A 21,410-nucleotide genomic window follows, 5' to 3' on the forward strand; every position below is an offset into this window, starting at 1 on the left:
GTACCGAAAGAAGGCGAGGGAAAAGGTACAGTCTCAACGGGAAAAGATTGTTAAATGTGAACGGCGGCCGGAGCCGCGGCGCTGCACGAGCGCTCCGATAACAAGACTGCAAGACTGTTGAGCACATTCCATTTTCCAAAGGCCGGCAGACCGGCGGTAAGTAAGCGGCCCCCATTGTGCTTTGCACTCTCTATCTGCATGCTTGGGAGAAACAGCGCTGCGTGTCGCAATCTTGCCGCTCTGGCCACGGTTCAGTTCATTTGCGGCAATCGTTTCCGTTGAGCCTAGCCAGAACTTTTGAGTCTCCATCTTGGCCCCCGCATTTTGTACGCTATGCCGTCTGCCTTGGGGGTTGCGTGTTTCCAGAGTTCAGTTAGAAGGTCGATGACGGCGTCAAAATCAAAGAAGTGCTTGCAAGTGTTTCTGGACTCATACACAGCTGAGTTTCCGTGCTGTGTGACTTCGCGGAAAGGTGACAAGTACGGATTCTGTACCACGTGTGCCTGTGAACTGCCAGATGCCTTCACAAGTAAAGAAGTTTGGTTCAAGCAGCTCAAAACAAACATCCTTACCCTTTTCTGATGTCAATCTCCAGTCTCAGTAGTTTCCGCTATGCAAGAAGAAAAAAAAAAACACTCCCCCTCCCCCCCTCAGTATGGTATTGGTGCAAGAAATGTCAGCCTTCTCCCGGGTTTCGGCACCAATAATGTAGCGACAGAGCAGAAACAGACAGTCGTGTTGCCCTGATAGAACACTTCCTTTCTCTTTTATTGCGTGCTCACAAGCAGGTCCACTCGCCACCCACTTCGCCCTCTTCTTTAGATGTTTTGTGTGCTGCATGACGTTTCCTGCCAATGCTTTTCCACCGTATACTTAACACACTGCAAAAGAAAACTTTTCTCTGAAAGATAGGGTCCTCTTAAAATGGAACTTGGTTTGCATGGCACAATCACTATTTTTTGCCTATACTGTTCGGGTTTTTGGGATCCTCAGAGTAAAAAAAAGAAATTAATGCCTGGTTGTAGTTTTTTAATGAATACAACAAGTTTTTATATTTTTAGAATTAACTGTTCAGTCATTAGTGAGAACTTCGTATCATACAAAACTGGAACATCACCCACTTGACAAGCTAGTGCCTTTAGTACAAGTAACCTGTTGTTTGTTTCAGCAGTGCAACCTCCCAACTTGATATGACATACTTGGCAAAAATATCTTTTTAACGTCTTTTCTAACTTCATTTGATGATGACTTTCATTAAGCATTGTCCGTGTAGTGTAACTTTTTCTTAAAACCTAATTTGCTTTTATTTTGGTAGAACTTTCATGTTTGCTTGTGTATTCTTTTTGTTCTTAATAGATAAAGCAGCGTTTCTTGGAAGGTAGCTTGTCATCACGGGCATGGGCTGCACAGGAACACGAGCTTGACAGAGACTTTGGCAGTGTCCTTGCTGCCATTGTAGTAAGTTTTCTTCCTTTTTACAGTCCATGCTTTCATGCATGTTCTATCTGTTAAATAGTAAATTTAAAGGGGTCATGAACCACTCATGGGGACGGTGAAACTACACATTCCACGAACAGCAAACACTGCTGTGAGCAGTTCAGCCAACTTTTACAGTAGTGCGCGGCACATAGGGTGTACAGGCGGAGCATGAAGTTGCCACTTTCTCTAATGCCCTCTCTTCATACAGAGGTGCACTCCTCGCTTGCTTCAGAGCTGCCGGCGCCTGTTCTCTGATGTAAGTGAACAGGTTGCTGCTATTGGTTGAAAGCTGGCACATAAATCAGGGGCGGCATTCGGATCAGTTGCCACAAAAGGGGGGGGGGGAGTTAGAGGTGCCACACTCTATAATCTGTTACAATTACGTAGTAGAGACACTAGCGCGCTTGAATAATGCGGAGAGAGAGCAATCGTGTTTCATTGCGCATGCTCAAGGCTATGACACACGCTGACATAACTTCTTTCCCCGTGTCATTGCTCGTTATGAATGAACGAAAGGAGAGGAAATTTAAGGCTCATTTTTTCTTTGTTAGACACAACATTAATGAGAACCAACAGACAATCAAGCCAAGGAAAGTACAGGGGACGTTATTTGTAGTAATTATGGTATGAATGTGAAGAAATTAAAGTGGACGAAAAGACAACTTGCCAACGGCAGGGACCGAACCTGCAACCTTTGAATACCGCATCCAATGCTCTACCAATTGAGTTACGGTGACGGTCATCCTCCCACCCACTTTATCGGGCATATATCTGCATTTAAACCTGGGAGTTTCAGTGAGCACCGCTCGTAGCCATAAATTCGAGTGTGGAACACCTTTTTTTTTTTTTTTGCTGGTGGCCAGTAGCACGTGATCTTTTGACGAGTGGGCAGCTGTCCAATAATCCCTCGCATAATACCTGAAGGCGTAAGTCTGCCACAATGGGACCCTTGCTATGAATGAACAAAAGAAGGGGGAATTTAAGGGCTTGTTTTTTCTTTGTTTGACACAACATTAATGAGAACCAACAGACAATCAAGCCAAGGAAAGTGCAGGGGACATTATTTGTAGTAATTACTAGGGGTGTGCGAATATTCGAAATTTCGAGTAATTTTAGAATAGTGTTTGCTATTCGATTCGATTTGCACTGGAATTTTACTATTCGAACTATTCGAACTTCCCAAAATCAAATACAGTCAACGTCCGAATGAAAGTGACCCCTTCAAATTTTTAATATGCTTCGCCTCATTACACTCTCGTATAGCGGCAAAGCTGCCTTTCAAGCTCCGTTACAGTCGAACTTTGTCAAGAGACTGTCAACGTCTGATTGGAAATGGTCCCTAGATTTTCAATATGCTTCACCTCATCACACCACGGTACTGCGGCAAAGCTGCCTTTCAAGCACTGCTACGGTCGTCAAATGTACTAACTCAGGAAAACGCTGGTTCCAACATGGAAATGAAAGATGTGGCAGAGGTGGGGGCTCAGTCAATGCTGTCTTGGACCTGAAATTTGAGCAGGAAGTATGAAAAATCGGAAGCCGAAGCTTTTTAGCATCCAAAATTTCAGATGTTCCTATATATCGACATCTACGAGGCAGATTTGGAACTCCGGACTTGAAGGGAGCACACACACCCTTGTCCGCCAAATCAGTTGGGCTTCCACAGAAGTTGAAAGAGGAGGAGAGGCTGAGGAAATGGCATGTTTGCTTATCACGTGTAAAGTGTTGTCGGCAACACTTTGGTTGGACCAAATCATGTACATAAATAGAATTCGGCCTCTACATTGCCTCATTCTTGATAAGACAACTATGAAACACCACCCCACCAGTGCTTCATCAACCTAGCAAAAAGAAACACTTTCATGTTGCTATCTCATAAGAATATGCTTAGGAATCCTTTCTAACTTCTTTTTCTGCAGTTTCGCCTCTAAGTATTCGAAAAATATTCGATTCGATACGCACTGACACTTCAATATTCGAATTCGCTTCGCACCCAAAATTTTGCTATTCACACAGCTCTAGTAATTACGGTATAAATGTGAAGAAATGAAAATGGACGTAAAGACAATCGCCGTAGCTCAATTAGTAGAGCATCGGATGCGTTATTCGAAGGTTGCAGGTTCGGTCCCTGCTGACGGCAAGTTGTCTTTTCGTCCACTTGAATTTGCAGATCTGTTTAGGCAGATTTTGAAAAGTTCATGGTTGTAAAAAGCTGTTTAGATGTAACCTTGTATTGTAGTGAATGCTGTCGGACAATTGTAGAGCATGTCTTAAGAAGGCTATGCTGTTACTACAGCTTAATGCTAAATGCTCCCTTTAAATGAATGAGAAACTTAGCTGCTGAAAAAGATTGAGATGGAAAAAAAGGGCCTTACCGAGCTAGGCTACAACACACTGGGCCCATTCTAACATGTATAAGTAAGTAGGGGCTTATAGCCAAATTACCCAGTATGTTGGTTCTAGAACGATTCAAGTAAAAACATAAATATACATTGCATGAAATGAATGGATACAGCAGGGGAAGTTTGAATACATTTTATATTTGCAAGTATATTTTAGATAAATTACCAACTACACTACTTGTGTAATAAAGTTGTTACATCCAACAGCAATGTACAAGAGGTGATCAGAAAGGATGTAAGAATGGGCTTGTTGGTGGCGATTTATGGCGAAACTTGCAGCGCACAAGGACAGACACAGACGAAGAAAATCAAGACAGGACGATGCGCTTGTCGTCCTGTCTTCACTTTCTTCATCCGTTTCCTTCTTCGTGCTCTGCAAGTTTCACCATGCAGTCAGAAAGTTGCAGATGCAGTCAGAAAGTATAAACAAAGGTAGGACATTCAAGTAACTTTATTGGTTGATCTTTGACTTGCTCATGGACATAAAAAACATGGTCACAGTGCCAGTAGTTCCAGTTACACGGCTATTCTGCACTTAAAACATGATAACCTTCCTCATATCCAAACTCTAAAGTTGGAGCACACTAAAGTTCTTGTGTAGAAGAGGGAGCTTTGCCAAGGATAATTAATAAAATTGTGAATATGTATGGCAGCAAAAACACTTCAAAATGCTACAGTAGCTTGTTGGCTCAAATTTAAATGTAGTCATGTGGATGTATTGATGAGCCATGTTAGGTACCCCAGCTACAGCATACTGATACAGGCGAGTTGGACCAACCTCAAAGCCTCATCGTGGGCACTTTTTAAGTCACATTGTTTAACATTGCCTCAGAATTTATGTGTTATATAGCAATGATTTCACGATCATGACATTTTAGAGGTTTCGAAGGTATTGGTGTGATAAGAATCATGAGACACCTCTATTCAAAATCAACACACCACCACAGGTACGCAATGCAGGAGCTTTTAAGCCTCTGTGAGAGCTACTCGGAATTTTTTGTCTGCCATAAGACATGGCTTATGAGTGAGAGCAGGAAACAAGTCTATGCAGCAGTGAAAAGCGTGTCACCACTCGAAAAAGAAAAAAAGAAATCAAGATGCTGTGCTCACACAAAGGGTAGAATTCCTGCACCATCCTGCTCATCTCGAGCCATTTGTGGCAAAAATAGAACTGTATGCCACACTGCGCCATTTAGGAAATATTGCTACAAATAAGGGCGCTTAAGCTTTTTTTTGGTTTCAGTTAGCAGTAGGCAAGCTCATCTCCTCACCGTTCTCCTTGCATTTTGTGTAACTGCAATTTTTTATTGCAGCATATGAAGTGATGTGCAGTGGCATTTCTGAGTGCTTAAAGGGGTGCTGACTCTACTTTTCGAATTTGAGTTCACCCTGTCGTACAAATCTCCTGTATACAGAGACGGCTCTGCGCAAGTGTATTGACTCAGTAAAGGCCGATAAGATATTTTATATTGATTTTAAAGGGACGCTAAAGGCAAATATTAAGTTGACGTTGATTGTTGAAATAGCGGTCCAGAAACCTCGTAGTGCTATTTTTGTGCCAAGGAAGTGCTTATTTTGAAATAAAATCGCGTTTTAGTGGTCTGCATCGCGTTAGCGCACTTCAAATAACCTGCCTGAAAGCGGTCTTTCACGTCACTGTTGCCATGCCCAACGTTGCCCGCCTTTATTGCGCGGCGTGAACCATTCGGGCATCCGGCAACATCACATGCATGTGCCATTTTGTCGAACTTTCTGTCAGAGCGACTTTCGTGAGCGCGCAAAACACACGCGACAGTATGCGATAGCAAAACTACCACTGAGACGCGACCGCGTGAGCGAAGCAGGGCGCTGGGCGAAGCGCAGTTCGGCGAAAACGGAACCTTTGAATCACGTGCGCCGTTCCCCATGGCAACGCCAAAGAGATTCTTTTAGGGGCGATGCTCCTCTTAGTCTAACCTTGTCACGTCTCCGTTGTCCGGCGTAACCACCTTTGCAAACTGCCCACTACTTCGTCTTTGCAAACATCCCACTACGACCCATCACCGATCCTTTGCAAACTGCCCACCACTTCGTCTTTGCAAACATCACACTACGATCCATCACCGATCCATTACTTCACCGACCATAAAACCGTTATAATGAAGGGGGAACGGAAGCCACCTTTGCAAACTGCCCACTACTTCGTCTTTGCAAACATCCCACTACGACCCATCACCAATCCATCACTTCACCGACCATAAAGCCATTATAATGAAGGGGGAACGGAAGCCACATCTAGCTACCACTTATGATTAATAAAATTCTTGTATAAATATATACAGTGTTTGTCACGTCTTTGATGATGTACTGGGCTATCGCTTTGATTACTTCTGGGCGAAACCACTGAAGATTTCACGGTGTAACCATGATTGCTTCAGGAGCTTCGCCCAAGCTCTTCATCATTCACCCGTGGATATGCTGTGAATTTTTTTCTATGAATCAAACAGAAACGCACAAGCATCATTTTATTACGTCTCTTGATGCACGGAAAGTTTTTTTTATTGCAGCTAGTTTGATTACGAGTGATTAATTGTAGTCCGACTCTCTCACGTCATCGGGATCATTTCCGAAATGTCCCGCTCGTGGCGCTCATCGTGTGATACATTTAGCTTAATTTCTCGGTAAGTAGGGCACTGCTGTTGATAATATTGCCATTCTAGACGTTGTCATACATTGAGCTTTCACTCTGACATAAATAGTTATTTGCCTTTAGTGTCCCTTTAAGGGTCAATAAAGTGAAACAATGAATCTGTTTAAATTGATAAACTGTAATCTGAGAACTCCAATGTTGTTAATTTCGTCATCATAGGTTTAATAATAGAGGAGAAAATCATGGTCTAAGTTTCATTTTTAAATTTCATGCAGAAATCTCAGCACGTGACGTCACAAATTTCAGTGCATGTTTCGTATTTTGGCGACACTGGCTCATTGAAATTTCCTGAAACCAGGTATGTTATTAAGTCTATGACCCCCTCAGAGGACAATGTACTTCATTTTTACCATTTAGGAACTACGTATGGCCTAGTGGACACCTTCAAAATCTGACACCACGGCGTTTGGTGTGGGAATTTCAAGGTGGCATCGCCACCCGTGTTTTATTTTCATGCATTTTCTTGCTTGCCAAGAGTCTTCTCATGGTAAAAGTGGTGTTTTCGGTATTGTGAAATTGTGATTTACTAATACGCGAAAAATCCATTTTCTCTTTAGTGTCCCCTTGAAGTCCTTTTTCACATGGCACACCTACTGACATGAACACTTGTAACATTCCAACACTGACAGAGGCAGAAGATTTTATTCTTCTTCTTTCTCTTTCCCCCATCGAGATCATCGGCTATGTAACGGGAGATGGTGGTATGGAAATAGCTGCCATCAGCAATGTGATCCCCTATATCCAGCGGAGGGACAAAAACAAAGCCAGGGAGAGTGTAGCGACTCAAAGACGACGAAGAACTGCTTTGGCGGGGGAACGGGGGAAAGAGAAAGAAGAAGAATAAAATCTTCTGTCTCTGTCAGTGTTGGAATGTTACAACACTAGCATGATGTCAGGCTACAGTGTCAATTCTAGTGACTTCATGCAAAAGTTGTGATGACATCAGGCAAGAAAACATTCAACATGGCCGCTTGCACGTCATGGAAAACGTCCAAAATGGCCGTTTGTGTGTTACCGACAGAGCCAGGAACAAAGCAGCCGCGAAATGTCACAATATCTTGCGCAAGCACCTCATACACCTCATACCTCATACCATGGCGAGAACCTCATACCATGTTGTTGCGTCAGGGTACAGTAGAAACAGAAACTACCTTTTTGAAAACGTGCTGTTTTTAAAACATACTGTTTCAGGGTGCACTCGTGCTTATGAGTACATTTTCCAGGCTCTTGAGGGCTTGGCCTTTCATTTGACGCAAAAAATCGACAGCTGAAAATGTTCATGTCAGTACCCCTTTAAGCCTGGCGCACCAGTGTTCCTCATGCAATAAAAGTGATCAAGCATCTTTTTGAACAGTGTTGTCAGGTTCATTGCTTTAATATATGCTGCGTGCTCCTCTAATGCAAAATAAAGTCTGATATGCCCCATCTGTCTCTTCTGAAATGGTAATTTAACTGCTCCCAGCCTGCTCCAAAACTGCATATTACCTGCTCCCAGACACACATTTTCAGTTGCAGCCCTGACAGTGATGGTGATAACTTTTGGTGCAACCAAGTGTATCGTGCTCATTAGGTATTTATCCGGAAAAAAGCAGGACAATAATGGGCAAATATTATATCAACATTCTCTGAAAACAGCAGAAAGCCATCACAGCAAAACGAATGGGATTGTGGACAGAGGTGGCCTTCCTACAGCATTTGAAAGTAAAGATTTTAATTATTGCCTCAACTTTAAGAAGGCCTAAGCATTACATTGGTCCTGACACTTATTTTAAATAACCACTAGTATTACACTATTTATTCCTTAGAGTTCAGTTTTAGTCGTAATCTAAAAAAAGTGTCCATATGAAATTGCAAATCTTGAAAAATGAGAATTTTAGTGTAAAAAGCCGCCAGGCTCATTGACCAAAGTCATATTTGCAGGTTCAGTGTAGTTGTTGAATAAGCTTGCACTGTAAACAAATACAAGGTCATTGTTATCGCTGTTTTTTATTTTTTTCCCCTCTCCCAGAACAACTGCAACAGTGGACGAACAGGTGATCAGATCTCACAGCTGCATCGCCAAGTGGAGGATGTGCGTGGAATTATGGCACAGAACATCGAGCGAGTTGTTGAGCGAGGTGACAGACTTGACAGCCTCCTTGAGAAGACCCAGGACCTGGAGCAAGCGGTCAGTTGAGCTCCATGGAATAGTACAGAACTGCATTCAAAGCGCTTCGTTAATGACTCTGCCATTTTGGTATGCTGGAGCACTGCTGTAAACCTTTCAGGGTGAAATCCTATTACTACTAGTCTGTGCATAAAAGTTGTATCTACAGTTTAACCTTTGCCCTGGCTTGATTGTGGAACTCTATACAGTAAAACCTCGGTGATACGAATCTCGCGGGGTTACCAAAAATATTCGTACCATCCGAAATTCGTATCACCAGAAAACATGGAAAATTAGTATGCGACAAAAGAAAGTTGGCATACATTTTGATTTAGTCTTTCTCAGGGCCACAGTGACGTCATGAACAACTCTGAATGATTGCCAGTAAAGTTTTTAGACGTCAACGATCATACTCATTCTGGTAAATATACGGTGCAGGCGCGCGTGTGTAAATAATGAACCAGATGTGTTGTGACCAGTGACCGCCAGTAGCCCCTGCCTAATTTTACTACGCTTCTCTGCATGACACCAGAGTACTGCAGCAGAAGTGACTTATGAGGCGCTTTGCATATGATAGAGGCCAAGCTCCTTCGCCAAGACCGTCCGCTTCATCTCTTGGGGTCTTCGTCCACGTTTCATGGGACATGACGGACCCGCAGCCCAAGTTTCATTGTTTCATAGAACGTCTGATTGCGGGGCCATGGCTTGCATCGACGTGGCAGGAAGGTGTTAACACTGTACAAAGATGCTGCTGCCTCGAGCACAGGAGCATGCGTGAACGCGTGAACAAAAAAGAGCACGACATCAACGTCATCTGTAATCTAAACGCGAAGGCGCATAATGGCCTCCAAGATTCGCGTGCACTATCTCGGAGGCAACGACGCACTGTTGATGGTCGCGCAGCGCGCATGCCCATGCCCGTGTGTGACTGCCGCATCTTCCGCGACAGCGCGAGCAGCACCTGTTTGTACCTGTGCGCCAGCATACGTTCGTATCAAACATCGCGGGGTGCAAATCGGTTCGCAACAACCCTACTCCAATACATTGCAGACTAATGGGCCTTGGCCGGGACGACAGAAAAATTCGTATCACCCCGAAATTCGTACGAGCCGTGATCGTATCACCGAGGTTTCACTGTATATTTGGACGAAAGACAGGGAATTGATCAAGGGCCCGTTTCTTTCTTAGACACAACCTAATGCAACCAACAGACACTGAAGCCAAGGAAAGTATTTGCAGTCTTTTTTAACTTTAGTGTGGCTTTTATGATATAAATGTAGAAAAATTAAAATGGGTGAAAAGACAAAGTGCTGCCAGTACAGACCGAACCTACAATCGTCGGATAATGTGCCCGATGCTCTACCAATTGAGATACAGCGGCAGTCGTCCTCCCGTCCACTTTATTGGGTATTTCTTGACATGTAAGCCTGGGAGTGTTCACCAGCGTTGCTCACAACCGTGACGGCGAGTGTGGAACACTCTTCTTTACCAGCTGGCGTCACATAGCACACTTATTTTTTACAGCCAAAGCTGTTATGAGATCATAACAGCTTTTGGTTGTTGTGACAAATAAGAGCCGATTTGGTGATCTAGTTGTCTGCTGCCACTGCCGTGGGTGTCCGTAACAGTTATCATGCTCAGTGAAAAAAAAAAAAAAAAACAAAGAAAGAAAAAACGGTTCGAGTGGGGTTTGAACCTGAGCACTCTGCATGGCAGTCGGGTATTCTTCCAAAGCACCACGCCAGTGCTTGAAACTCCCTCTCAAAGAGACTCTATACAGGCTTCATGTTAGGCAAAAAATCACGTTAAAAGATGTAGTATAGCATGGTAGAGTAAAAGAACACCAGGTGCTGCACAGTGCGAATTCCTTAATGAGTGGGTGGTTTAAAGCTTCCGACCCATCACTAAGGGCTCAGCCATAATTCATTATCATCACCCTTAGCATCAACAAAGTGCACATAATGCCTTACAGAAGCAGAGTGGGTACATACTTCGCTCCTCCGCAGAATGATGAATAATGGCAAAGTGGGTGCTTCCAAATTATGATGATTTATGGCATAGTGGGTAACTTGCTACTGTACTTGCAGTAGTCTCCCAGAGAGAGTTTACAATGGGCTCTAAAAAGGCCACTCCTCCAGCCTTCGCTGTGTCTGTGCTGCATGTTCCACGCAGGCCTGGCACTTTTTCCCTTTTTTTGCGAGCTGGCCAGTTGTCTTTTCGTCCACTTTAATTTCTTTACACTTATATCATAATTACTACACTACAGTTTACAAATACTTTACTTGGCTTCATTGTCTGTTGGGTTAATTAGAAATTTTATTTGTTTTTGCATGATGTTTCATGAAATCCATTTGAAATTTCTTTACAATCGGGAACATGAGATGTCGAAGCGATACTCTGGTTGGCTTTTGCCACGGAGGCATACATTTGAAATTACTTGAAGTTGTAATTAGACAAGTAGTTATGCAAATCGCGCTAATTTTGTCTGTCTGTGCTAAAAGAGCCCACTGCGTTTCTTCATCACGCAAACCAGCTACCAGTCTGTCCATTACGGTATCATTTAGAAATGTGTAGACATTGCAATCTCTTGCAAAGTGCTTCGTTTCAGCGATAAAATCTTCAACACTTTCATGTTTGCTGCTTCTATGACCTACCAGTCAAACATACCATCTGTCGTCCAAGCATACGTCATCGATAGTACAATTCCAATAATAGTATGCGTTTATTTCAACAGGTTATACATGTTTTTTTAGTTACTGTTATAATTAAAGGTTAGGATTATACGCAGAAAAATGTGCATATTCTTTCATTTTGAGTACTTTCGAACCATTGAATAGTGAAATTCAAGCTGAAGCAAATATCGAATAGCATAATACTCAATTGAATATTTTCAAAACATCAAATTGTTTGCACAAGTTTACTCTTAATCATTTCCAGACATGCAGAACCAATTCCAGTCAGTTTCACACATAAGTACCAATGAGTGCAGCTGTCACGCCCCTTAATAGATGCCCGTGAGTAACGTGACTGCTTGTTAGACACAAGCAAATTAATCCAACACAGTTAGGCTAAGGAAAGTATAGGGGACATTAATTGTTGTCTTTAACTGTAGTGTAGTAATTATGACACAAATTCAAATGAATTAAAGTGGACGAAAAATCGCCCTGCACTCTGCTGGCATGTGCGCATGTATGTAGGAGTCCAGCACATCACCAGATTGTGGTTCTTGTGTGGGCAGCTGCATGGCATTTCGTGCTTGGTATGCAAGTATAGTCTGTTATGTTACAGTCATGTGTTTGATCTGTTCTGCTTCGTGCTAAAGACAGTTCGAAAGAAGGGGAATTGTTTGAGGGGCTTGTTTCTTTGTTAGACAGAACTAATGAAACTGCTAAAGTCGGGTAACAGGAAGGTGCACCGACAATGTCCACGAATGATGTGACTGCTTAACATATCACCATTGGGTGAGCACGAGGGAGAATGTTCACTCAGTGCTTGCCAGTAGGTGTGACACAAGCATTCACGAAAGAAGGGGAATATTTTTAGGGGCTCGTTTCTTTGTCAGACACAACCAAATGAATCCATCAGACATTTGGGCCAAGGAAAGCATAGGGGACATAATTGTCCATTGGTGTTTACATAATGACTTGTCCAATGACTAACTTTCTGTCGTATTCAGACATGCCAAAAATCCCAAGCAAGCGCGCCCCCTTCAGCAAGTTGAAACTACTGGCGAAGTGGGGGGGGGGGGCCAACAGCTTTAAGTGAAGTCCCTAGATTTTTTTCCCTTCGGTTTTAAGTAGCGACAACCATTCAAGACCTGCCGACAAATATCATTGGGTAACGCTTGTTTTCGGTAGCCATGTTCTTCCTAACACTTTTCCAGCGCCTGGTAAAACAGCAGGCGTCGCATCCCCCGCTCAATAATGACGGGGGATTAGTGGGGGGCAAAATGCGCATTGCGTTTGCTTATTGTCCACTGAAAGGTGCGTGATTAATGTACTTTAATGTACCTGTCTTTGTAAATCTTCTAGGTTAGGAAGAATATGGCAGCAGACATCGGCTGCGCATGAGAGAAGGTCGGGAGAGGAGGCAGTTGTCACTGCTTGGATAAAAGAGAAAAATCTAGGGACTATAGTTTCATGTAACCTAGATCTCGGAGGCCTTACTTTCTTCTGACTACATTGTCGTCATAGATACCATCTTCGAATGCAGGTCTCGAAGGCCATGCTTTTGCTCATGGGACCCTGAAAATCGTCATGGGTGTCTTGCACTAAGCTTGCGGTGCAATCATTATGGGGTCAAGAAAATGAAATTTTGACGACAAATTTCAGGCACAGGTGCTTGGAGATTGGGCGGCTAAGCAGGATTGGATGGGATTCAAGCAAGCCAGTGTGTCGCATGGACACTGTGCATGATCGGGTGTGGAAGGGGACAGTGGGAGGGGTGGGGCGCTTTCCCGGCACAGTGTGAAAACTTGAAATTAGCTGTGTAATTGAAGGGGGCGCTTGCTTAGGTAGGGGTGCTTGCTCGGAATTTTACAGTATGCCACTACAGTTAAAGGGACACTAAATGCAAATAAAAAATTTATCTCGGAGTGAAAGGTCAATGTTTGAGAACGTTTAAAACGTCAATATTGGGTCATTCCACGCAAACTGTCCCAGCCGGGGCGTTCAACAAAAATCAATTTCTCTGAAAAAATCTGAGAAAACTACGCACGTATAGATATTAGTTCTACAGCATTCTCCCAAAATATTTTGAGCGGCAAAAATTTTTCGAGCATGTGAGCGCCATTTGAACTTCTCGAAGTGGTGGAAAACCAGGTACGAAAGAAAAATTCGCTATAAATGGACCGTTTCACGCATTCATTCGACCCTTGCTTTTTTTGTGCTTTTAGAGCATTGCGCTATTATTATGAAAGAGTTGCTTATAGTAGCTTTATATTTTTCGCTCCTTAGCGCGTAGGCAAAATTGAGTAAATTGCAGCATTTTCGGGTTTTTTTACAAGAGACAATTGTAGATCAAATACATCAATTATTTTATAGAACTCTCCATAACACATACTATCTTCTAAAATTTTTTGTTTTGCCTGTGTGCGGTGCACAGGCTTTCTAAATTAAAATCCTGAACTTGGAAAAAAAATGCTACCTTGGCCTATGTTCTGTAGCACCCTAAAGTGGTCCAAGAAAAAATAAGCAGAAAAGCGCATACGATTGAGAATCATAACATATTTGTCCGCAGAAAGTTTATTCGAAGTAGTTTTTGTTTTAGTCGAGAAAAATTTTTTTGAAGTTTAGTCCCACCATTGCGCTATTTTGCTAGGGGGGCAATGCAAACCGGTATTCTTAGCACATGATTTTCAGTTCCTTTTGTTCGTACTTTATAATGTATATTATATATCAAGGAGATAATAAACAGAGGTAAAAATATAACAATACCATTGGCTTAGATGCCAAAATTCCCCCAATAATGAATCGCGTTACTTATTGCATTGTTTACGCACACCGGAGGCAGAGCCAGCGGCGCCCGACAACTACGCCACATATATAGGCTGTTGTAATCTCATAACAGCTGTAAAACAGTGCATGTTACCAGACTGGCAAATTCTACTTTAACCAAAATCTGCTGCCTGCAACCATCCAAATAGGATGTGAAAAATAGCTTGGCATATCCCGTTCGTAGTGTCGCGGACGACGGACGGAATGCGTGAATATGCGGTGCATCGTCGCATTGTGCGCCCTTTGTTGCGGAATACATAGATGAACTCTGTTTGGAATCGCTATAAATGGCCACGCCTCCTTTCTCCGGTCTACATGAACTTTGAGACTTAACTTAATTTGACGCCAATTGATTCTGATTCTCAGAGCCGCATGCAATAAGCAACGCGATTCATTATAGGGGAATTTTGGCATCTAAGCCAATGGTATTGTTATACAGTAGACTTTCGATAATTCAAACTCTGATAATTCAAACTTTCGGTTAATTCAAACAAATCTTAACAGTATGTTTTCAATGTATTTTAAAGCTGCTTAATTCAAACTGCCTCACTCCACAAATTCGGTTAATTCAAACTTTTTGCTTATCCATGTCTGGAAATATCTGCTGCCTTTGTTGCTTCTAAAGCTAAGCAATCACGTTTTTCTGTTACTAACAGGCGCAAATAAAGCTAAAACTGATTGCTTGCCTACAAAATGGCCAAACTAGCCGAACCTTGCGCACCAATAATCTCTTGCTGACCGCGGGAAAAAAAAAACTCTACGGTCTGGCCTTGATCAATCGCATGCCAAACATTTCTTAAAGTCACTTTCTCTGCAGTATGTCATGCGAGAAAGTGTCCTAAGAATTAGAAGGGGCTAGCAACTGTCGTGGGACGCAACACATTTCATCCCTTAATTACGCACTCGCGAGTGCCTTGTGTAATAACAAGTACCAGTATTATCGCTGATGTCTAAAAATTTTACTGGCAATCATGCAGAGCAGTCTATGATGTTGCTACGGCACTGAGAAACAATAAACATTGCAGTGTTATTTGGTGTGTTGCCCTGAGTAATATTTATGAGAACTTCTGATAAATCAAACTTCTGATAATTCAAGTAAAATCCCGAGGTCCCCTCAAGTTTAAATTATCGAGAGTCTACTGTATTTTTGCATCTGTTTATTATCACCCTGATATATAGTAAACAATATAAAGTACTAACAAAGGGAACTGAAAGTCTTGTGCTACAAATACACTACCTCTTTTTTCTATGCAGTAAGTGCAGTCTGTTTATATTGCCTCCATAGCAAAATAATGCAATAGTGGGACTACACTTCAAAAAACTTCTCTTGACTAAAACAAAAACTGCTTCGATTAAACTTTCTGTGGACGAAGTTATGATTCTCAATCGTATGCGCTTTTCTGCTTATTTTTTCTTCGACCACCTTAGGGTGCTACAGACATCTCAACATAGGTCAATGTAGCGTTTTTTTCAAGTTCAGGACTTTATTTTAGAGCCTGTGCGCCACACACAGGCAAAACAAAAATTTTAGGAGGTAGTACGTGTTATGGAGACTTCTATAAAAATAATTGATGTATTTGGTCTACAATCGTCTTTTGTAAAAAAAAATTCCCGAAAACACTGCAATTCACTCAATTTTGCCTACGCACTAAGGAGTGAAAAATATAAAGCTACTATAAGCAACTGTCCCATAATAATAGCGCGATACTCTAAAAACACAAAAACGCAAGTGTCGAATGAATGCGTGAAACAGTCCATTTATAGCAAATTTTTCTTTCGTACCTGGTTTTCCACCACTTCGAGAAGTACAAATGGCTCTCACATGTCTGAAAAATTTTTGCCGCTCAAAATATTTTGGGAAAATACTGTAGAACTAATGTCTATATGTGCGTAATTTTCTCAGATTTTTTTAGAGAAATTGATTTTCGTCAAGCGCCCCTGGGACAGTTGGCATGGAATGACCCTTTTATCAATAGCAGTGCTCTAGTAATTGAGAAATTAAGGTAAATGTAAGACACTATATGCACCACCAGTGAGGCGTTTTGGCACGAACCCGATGATGTCAAGAGTCCCGAGTACAAATTATCACTAGTATTCAAGCTACTTACGATAAAAAAAGAATATTCCGAGCATTGCAAGACCTAATAAAAAATCTGTTCGATTCATGGAAAAAAAGAACTTGACGTTATAGTGTAGAACAGCGTGGGTTGTGCAAAAGTTCTGTTTTCACAGGGCTGCGCTCCGCTCGCGCGGTCGCATCTCAGTGGTTGCGTATTGTTGCATGTGCCTTGCACGCTCATGAAAGTCGCTCTTAACGGAAACTTCGACAGAATGCAGTCTCCATGCGATGTTGTATAATGTGCCCTTCAGAGCAGAAACTGCAGTGTCAGCTGCCAGGCAGTAAAGGCGGGCAACGTTGGCAATTCAAATGCTGTCAGGAGGCCTTTTCAGGCGTGCAATTTGAAGTGCGCTAACACTGTGTAATATGTGATTTTCATTCAAATTAAGCATTTCCTTGGCACGGAACAAGCATTACGAGGGTTCTGGAACGTTATTTCAACAATCGTCTACTTCACATTTGCCTTTAGTGTCCCTTTAAAGCAATCCTAAGAAAATCACTTAAAGGGGCCCTGCAACATCCTTTTTAAGTTATCATAGAACGACATTATTATTGGCCTCTATTGCCTCACGAATCTCTTGCCACAAAAATATTTTGAATATGTCAAGTATAAGCAGAGTTATCACACAAAACAAGTCGTTTCTCTCCTTTCATTGCCACAAGTGCACTGCCCCAAATTGCATCACTGTGTGTATTGTATGTTTTATACCCAAGCAACCTGTAGCACAGCCTCTCATGAGGCTGCTACTACAACAGTAGCATTTAGAAGCACATAGTCCTAAATGCTACTACTGTGCTTGAAGCCCTCGTGCTTTAAGGCCTGAGCAAGGCCTTAGTGTTTCATGAACTTTTATTGCATTTTTAACTGGTCATTTCACAATATCTTTTAGTTTCATTGCACACCTCATCTCTGTCATCATCACACCTATTTAACATATACAGTAGAACCTCATTGATATGTTCCTGTTTCGTATGATTTCCTGATGCCAATGTTTGCAATGAACAACACAGAGTGACCCAGCACAGTTAATATTCTCCTTTATGAGCTCGTACATCCCTTTGAAACATGAAGTTTTATCACTGTTTCATATATTGCCAAACTACAATCATGTTTTTGGGCTACTAGATCCTGCATGAACTATAAAAATTGCAAGTACTATCGGTAGCAGTAGCAGCCCAGCCCACTGTGGCGGCTTCCCCACAGTGCTCACATAACCGTGTCACACATAAGTACCAATGTGCACTCAATTTTTCCTTCTGCTGCAAGCATATCTCTTCATGAGTTGTCACACATTGCATTAATATTGCATTACCCTATCACAATAAGCATGTTGACTTACTTTATTGATAGCACATGTGGTGTGGTGTCAATGGGCAATAACCTAAGCGCACTATTCCCTGCTGCCACCTCTTTGAGCAAGATCGGTTGCAAATAGTATTGCTTGCAGAAATGGAAGTTTCCCACAGCCATCCCATTGGCCCAACAAGCTGTGCGCTATGCTTGAACACCACTTGCACAGCCTCAAATGGCGTGAGCACGAAAACAGCTCTCATTCATTACAGACGCAACACTTGCATTGACCTAGTTGACTGCTGCAGCAGTGGCACTGTAGAAGCACAAGTCTTCATCCCTCAAGGAAGAGCTGAACATACTAACGGGTTTCAGCCATAACTCAAAATAGTGAGTGCATCACCACATATTTCGGACTGCCGGCATCAACAGTCAGCATAACGACCTGCTTACTGTGCTGGCAGTTATGATATCTTGAACATGTTGAGTTGTTTCAGCGCGATACAAACGAGGACAGAGGTAAAGAAGGGACACGAACACTAGCACTGGACACGAACAACAGTGCTAGTGTTCGTGCCCCTTCTTTACCTCTGTCCTTGTTTGTATTGCACTGAAACCACTCAACATGTTTAACTTCATCCAACTTGCCCAAATATCAGTTCTTACGTGACATCTTTTGCAAGTAGGTGTGAAGCTAACGATGCGCTGTTTTTCCATTCTGTAAATGTCTGAGATCAATGCAGCTGAACACATATTTGGCCTGCGCTCCGTGTGTTGAAATTGTGAAGATCACGCTTTGGGTTGGTCGAGCAGAGAAAGCTGGCGGCTTCGAAACGCACATTCTTCCTGTGCACCAAAAGGTTGGGGTTATGTGATCTGCTAAGTTCTGGATATGCGGTGCACTCAAAGCTTATAAGTGGGAAGCACACAGCATTAAATTTAGGACATGCACACACGGCGCGCACACTTCCCTGTCCTGCATCTGCCTTGGTGGTACAACAGTGGCTACGGTGCTCGGCTGCAGTCACGGTATTTCGATGGAGTCGAAATACCGCGATGGAGTCCTGTACTGTGCGATGTCAGTGCACGTTAAAGAAAATCAGATGGTCAAAATTTCTGGAGCCCTCCACTGTGGTATGCCTCATAATCATGTCGTGGTTTTGGCAAAACCCAGACATTATTCTTATTCCCTGTCCTGGTGCTCTTTTCTTCATTGTCATGGCAAGTGCTCACAGTCATTGAGTGAACTTTGCTCATGTGTGTGTATATATTCAGGTGTGTTACATCACACATTGGTTAGTAAGCAAATTATTAATTATTGGAATTTATATTGCCCATAAGACTATGAGCCTTACTTAATGTCACAGTCAAATGTGTACTTTGCCATCTCTATCAGTGCATCACCTTTCAGATGTAACTGCAATATTTTTTAGTCACATTAGATTGTATGTTTTTTCGGTGCTTTTTTTTTCCCAGAATGTATGAATGAGGTTCTCCTGTAGATATTATTAACTGATTCATACAGCGACAGATCTTTTAAGTCTTTACAGCCATGTTACATCCACAATTCACATACCATTTTCATCTCATTATCACCATGTGTCTTGCACTATTTGACAATAACTGGCCCTTGCATGATTAAAAATAATAACCATCATCATGTGTTCTCAGCGGCTTGCACCCCAGAGCTTTCAGTACGCAAAATCTAAAACTTCTTATTAAATCAGGCCTTTGTTAGGCCTTTGTAATTGTTCCTCGGAAAAGGATGCATTTTTAGTGGAGAAAGTAATGGCCAAATGTTTTCTTGGCTTTTGTACCAAAGCCACAATATCAATGCGATGCCATTTTGCATATTAGCCTCTATGTGCACTTTATTTTAGGGAGCTGGGGGAGTGTTGTATACCGTATTTACTCGAACCTAGGCCGGCCCCGATTCTAAGCCGAAGCCGACCCCCAAATTCGCAAGGCCAGAAAAAAAAAAACTTAATCATTGTACTTGAATCTAAGCCGACCCCCCCCCCCCACTTCCGCACATCGTTTTTTCGAAAAAAAACATCGGCTTAGGTTCGAGTAAATATGGTATTTAGTAGGGCTGTGCGAATAGCAAAATTTTGGGTGTGAAGCGAATTCGAATATTGAAGTGTGAGTACAAATCGAATTGAATATTTTTCGAATATTTCTCGAATACTTCTAGAATATTTTTTGAATACTTCAAAGCAAAATTGCAGAAAAAGAAGTTAGAGTCAGTGATGCTACCGAGGACTTCTGATTTGGAGCAATTTTTGGAGCAGCAAAATTTCCGTTTTGGAGCACTTTGGAGCAGCAAAATTTTCATCTTGGAGCACTTTGGAGCAGATAATTTTGCATCTGGGAGCACTTTGGAGCAGCGAATTTTACATCCTGGAGTGCAATACAGAAGCATATTGCATTAACATTCAAGCACCTGAGTATTATTATGGGGCTTTTATGAAGGCTAGAAATATTTCGATTCATTGCAAATCTCATGGAAAAAAATCATCTCAGGAGCATAGGCGTGCTCACTGGGGGGGCAGGGGGGGGGGCGACCGCCCCCCTTCTAATCACCTAAGAGGGGGGGGGGGGCATAATCTGCCCCGCACATTGACCCTTGCGATAGCAATTATATGGACACTCTCGGCGGATTTTTGCCGTCGCCGTTGCCGTAATTTTCCGTATAAAGTCCAAATTAATAACATCACCACGCGCATTCTAGCCGCGGGTAAAAGCTCGCGAGCGCTGGCGACGAACGCGGCTGAAGCGGAGATTAAACTAGCCGGCCGTCTGCACCCGCCGCACGGACAGCGCATGCGATAACATCTTCCCGCGTGCGGGCCTGCCGTCGATTGCTCATCAAACAGAGAGGAAACGCCCCGCCCGTCTTTCGTAAGGAGCATGAAGGGACGCCAGGGGAGCGGAAGGGTGGGGGGGGGGGGCATCGTTCGAAGGGCGCAGTCGCTTGCGCGCGCGCTATCTCGAGGCATCATGAGACGGCTCGTAAACTTGCTGTGCTCCCAACGCTTATTTCGCGTTTAGAGAACTCAGAGCAAGAAAACGCTTCGGTTCCTGGAGGGGCCATATTCCCTTAAACCAGCGTTTTGTTGAGTTACGCGAGAACGGATCCAAAAGAGTTAGCCGCTTCACTGTGGGCCGTCAGCGACGGGCCCGCTACTGACAGCTACGCATTTGCGGCTGCTCCGACCAGGAGATATGATTTTACTAATGAGATGACATTTTAAAAAAAGCAAGTAAAAAATTTGAATTGGAACCCTAGCACGTGAGCTCGAGAGGCCAGGGCCTTTTAGGGGGTATTTACCGCAGAGTGATTACAAACTCGGACGTGCTGGCGGAAGGAATTACGAAAAAGCTGTTCTGGATGAAGATCCGTGGATAAAGTATATCTGAGGAAAAGTGTCAACGCGTTTCCACCGTTCGCGTGGTCTTCCATAAACGCGAAGCAAGGAAAATTCGATATTGTCCCATATATCTATTGCGAGCGATCCCAGATTTCATTCCGCGATGTCCGGAAACAGAAGTGACAGACATTTTAGCGGCACTCATGTAGTTATTACTGAACATAGCTTTCCTTACGTGCCGTGCGACGCTTGAAACGAGCTATCAGCAGCGTTTGGACAGACGACGTCCGCCGATGAATCGCCGTCGCACTTTCTCGCTCCCGATAGGCCTAGACGTCACGAGCCTCTGCGGAGAGCGCGTTTTGCTGTCGAGCCGACTTGTAGAACAGAAGCTGCGTCGGCACCGTGCATGGCATCG

At 42.9% G+C, this 21,410-nt stretch overlaps 1 protein-coding gene across 1 annotated transcript in view; it reads left to right on the forward strand.

Moving 5' to 3' along the window:
* Window positions 1-21,410, forward strand: part of LOC119402529 (vesicle-associated membrane protein 7) — a gene marked incomplete at its 5' end in the record, with an annotated part of 33,851 nt that overhangs the window by 10,774 nt on the left and 1,667 nt on the right. The window contains 2 exons of the mRNA XM_049412156.1: window positions 1,357-1,458; window positions 8,579-8,737. Of these exons, the coding sequence (XP_049268113.1) occupies window positions 1,357-1,458; window positions 8,579-8,737 (261 nt within the window). The remainder of the gene's footprint in view (window positions 1-1,356; window positions 1,459-8,578; window positions 8,738-21,410) is intronic.

This window comes from Rhipicephalus sanguineus, chromosome 1 (genome assembly GCF_013339695.2).
Source record: "Rhipicephalus sanguineus isolate Rsan-2018 chromosome 1, BIME_Rsan_1.4, whole genome shotgun sequence".
Lineage (NCBI taxonomy): Eukaryota > Metazoa > Arthropoda > Arachnida > Ixodida > Ixodidae > Rhipicephalus > Rhipicephalus sanguineus.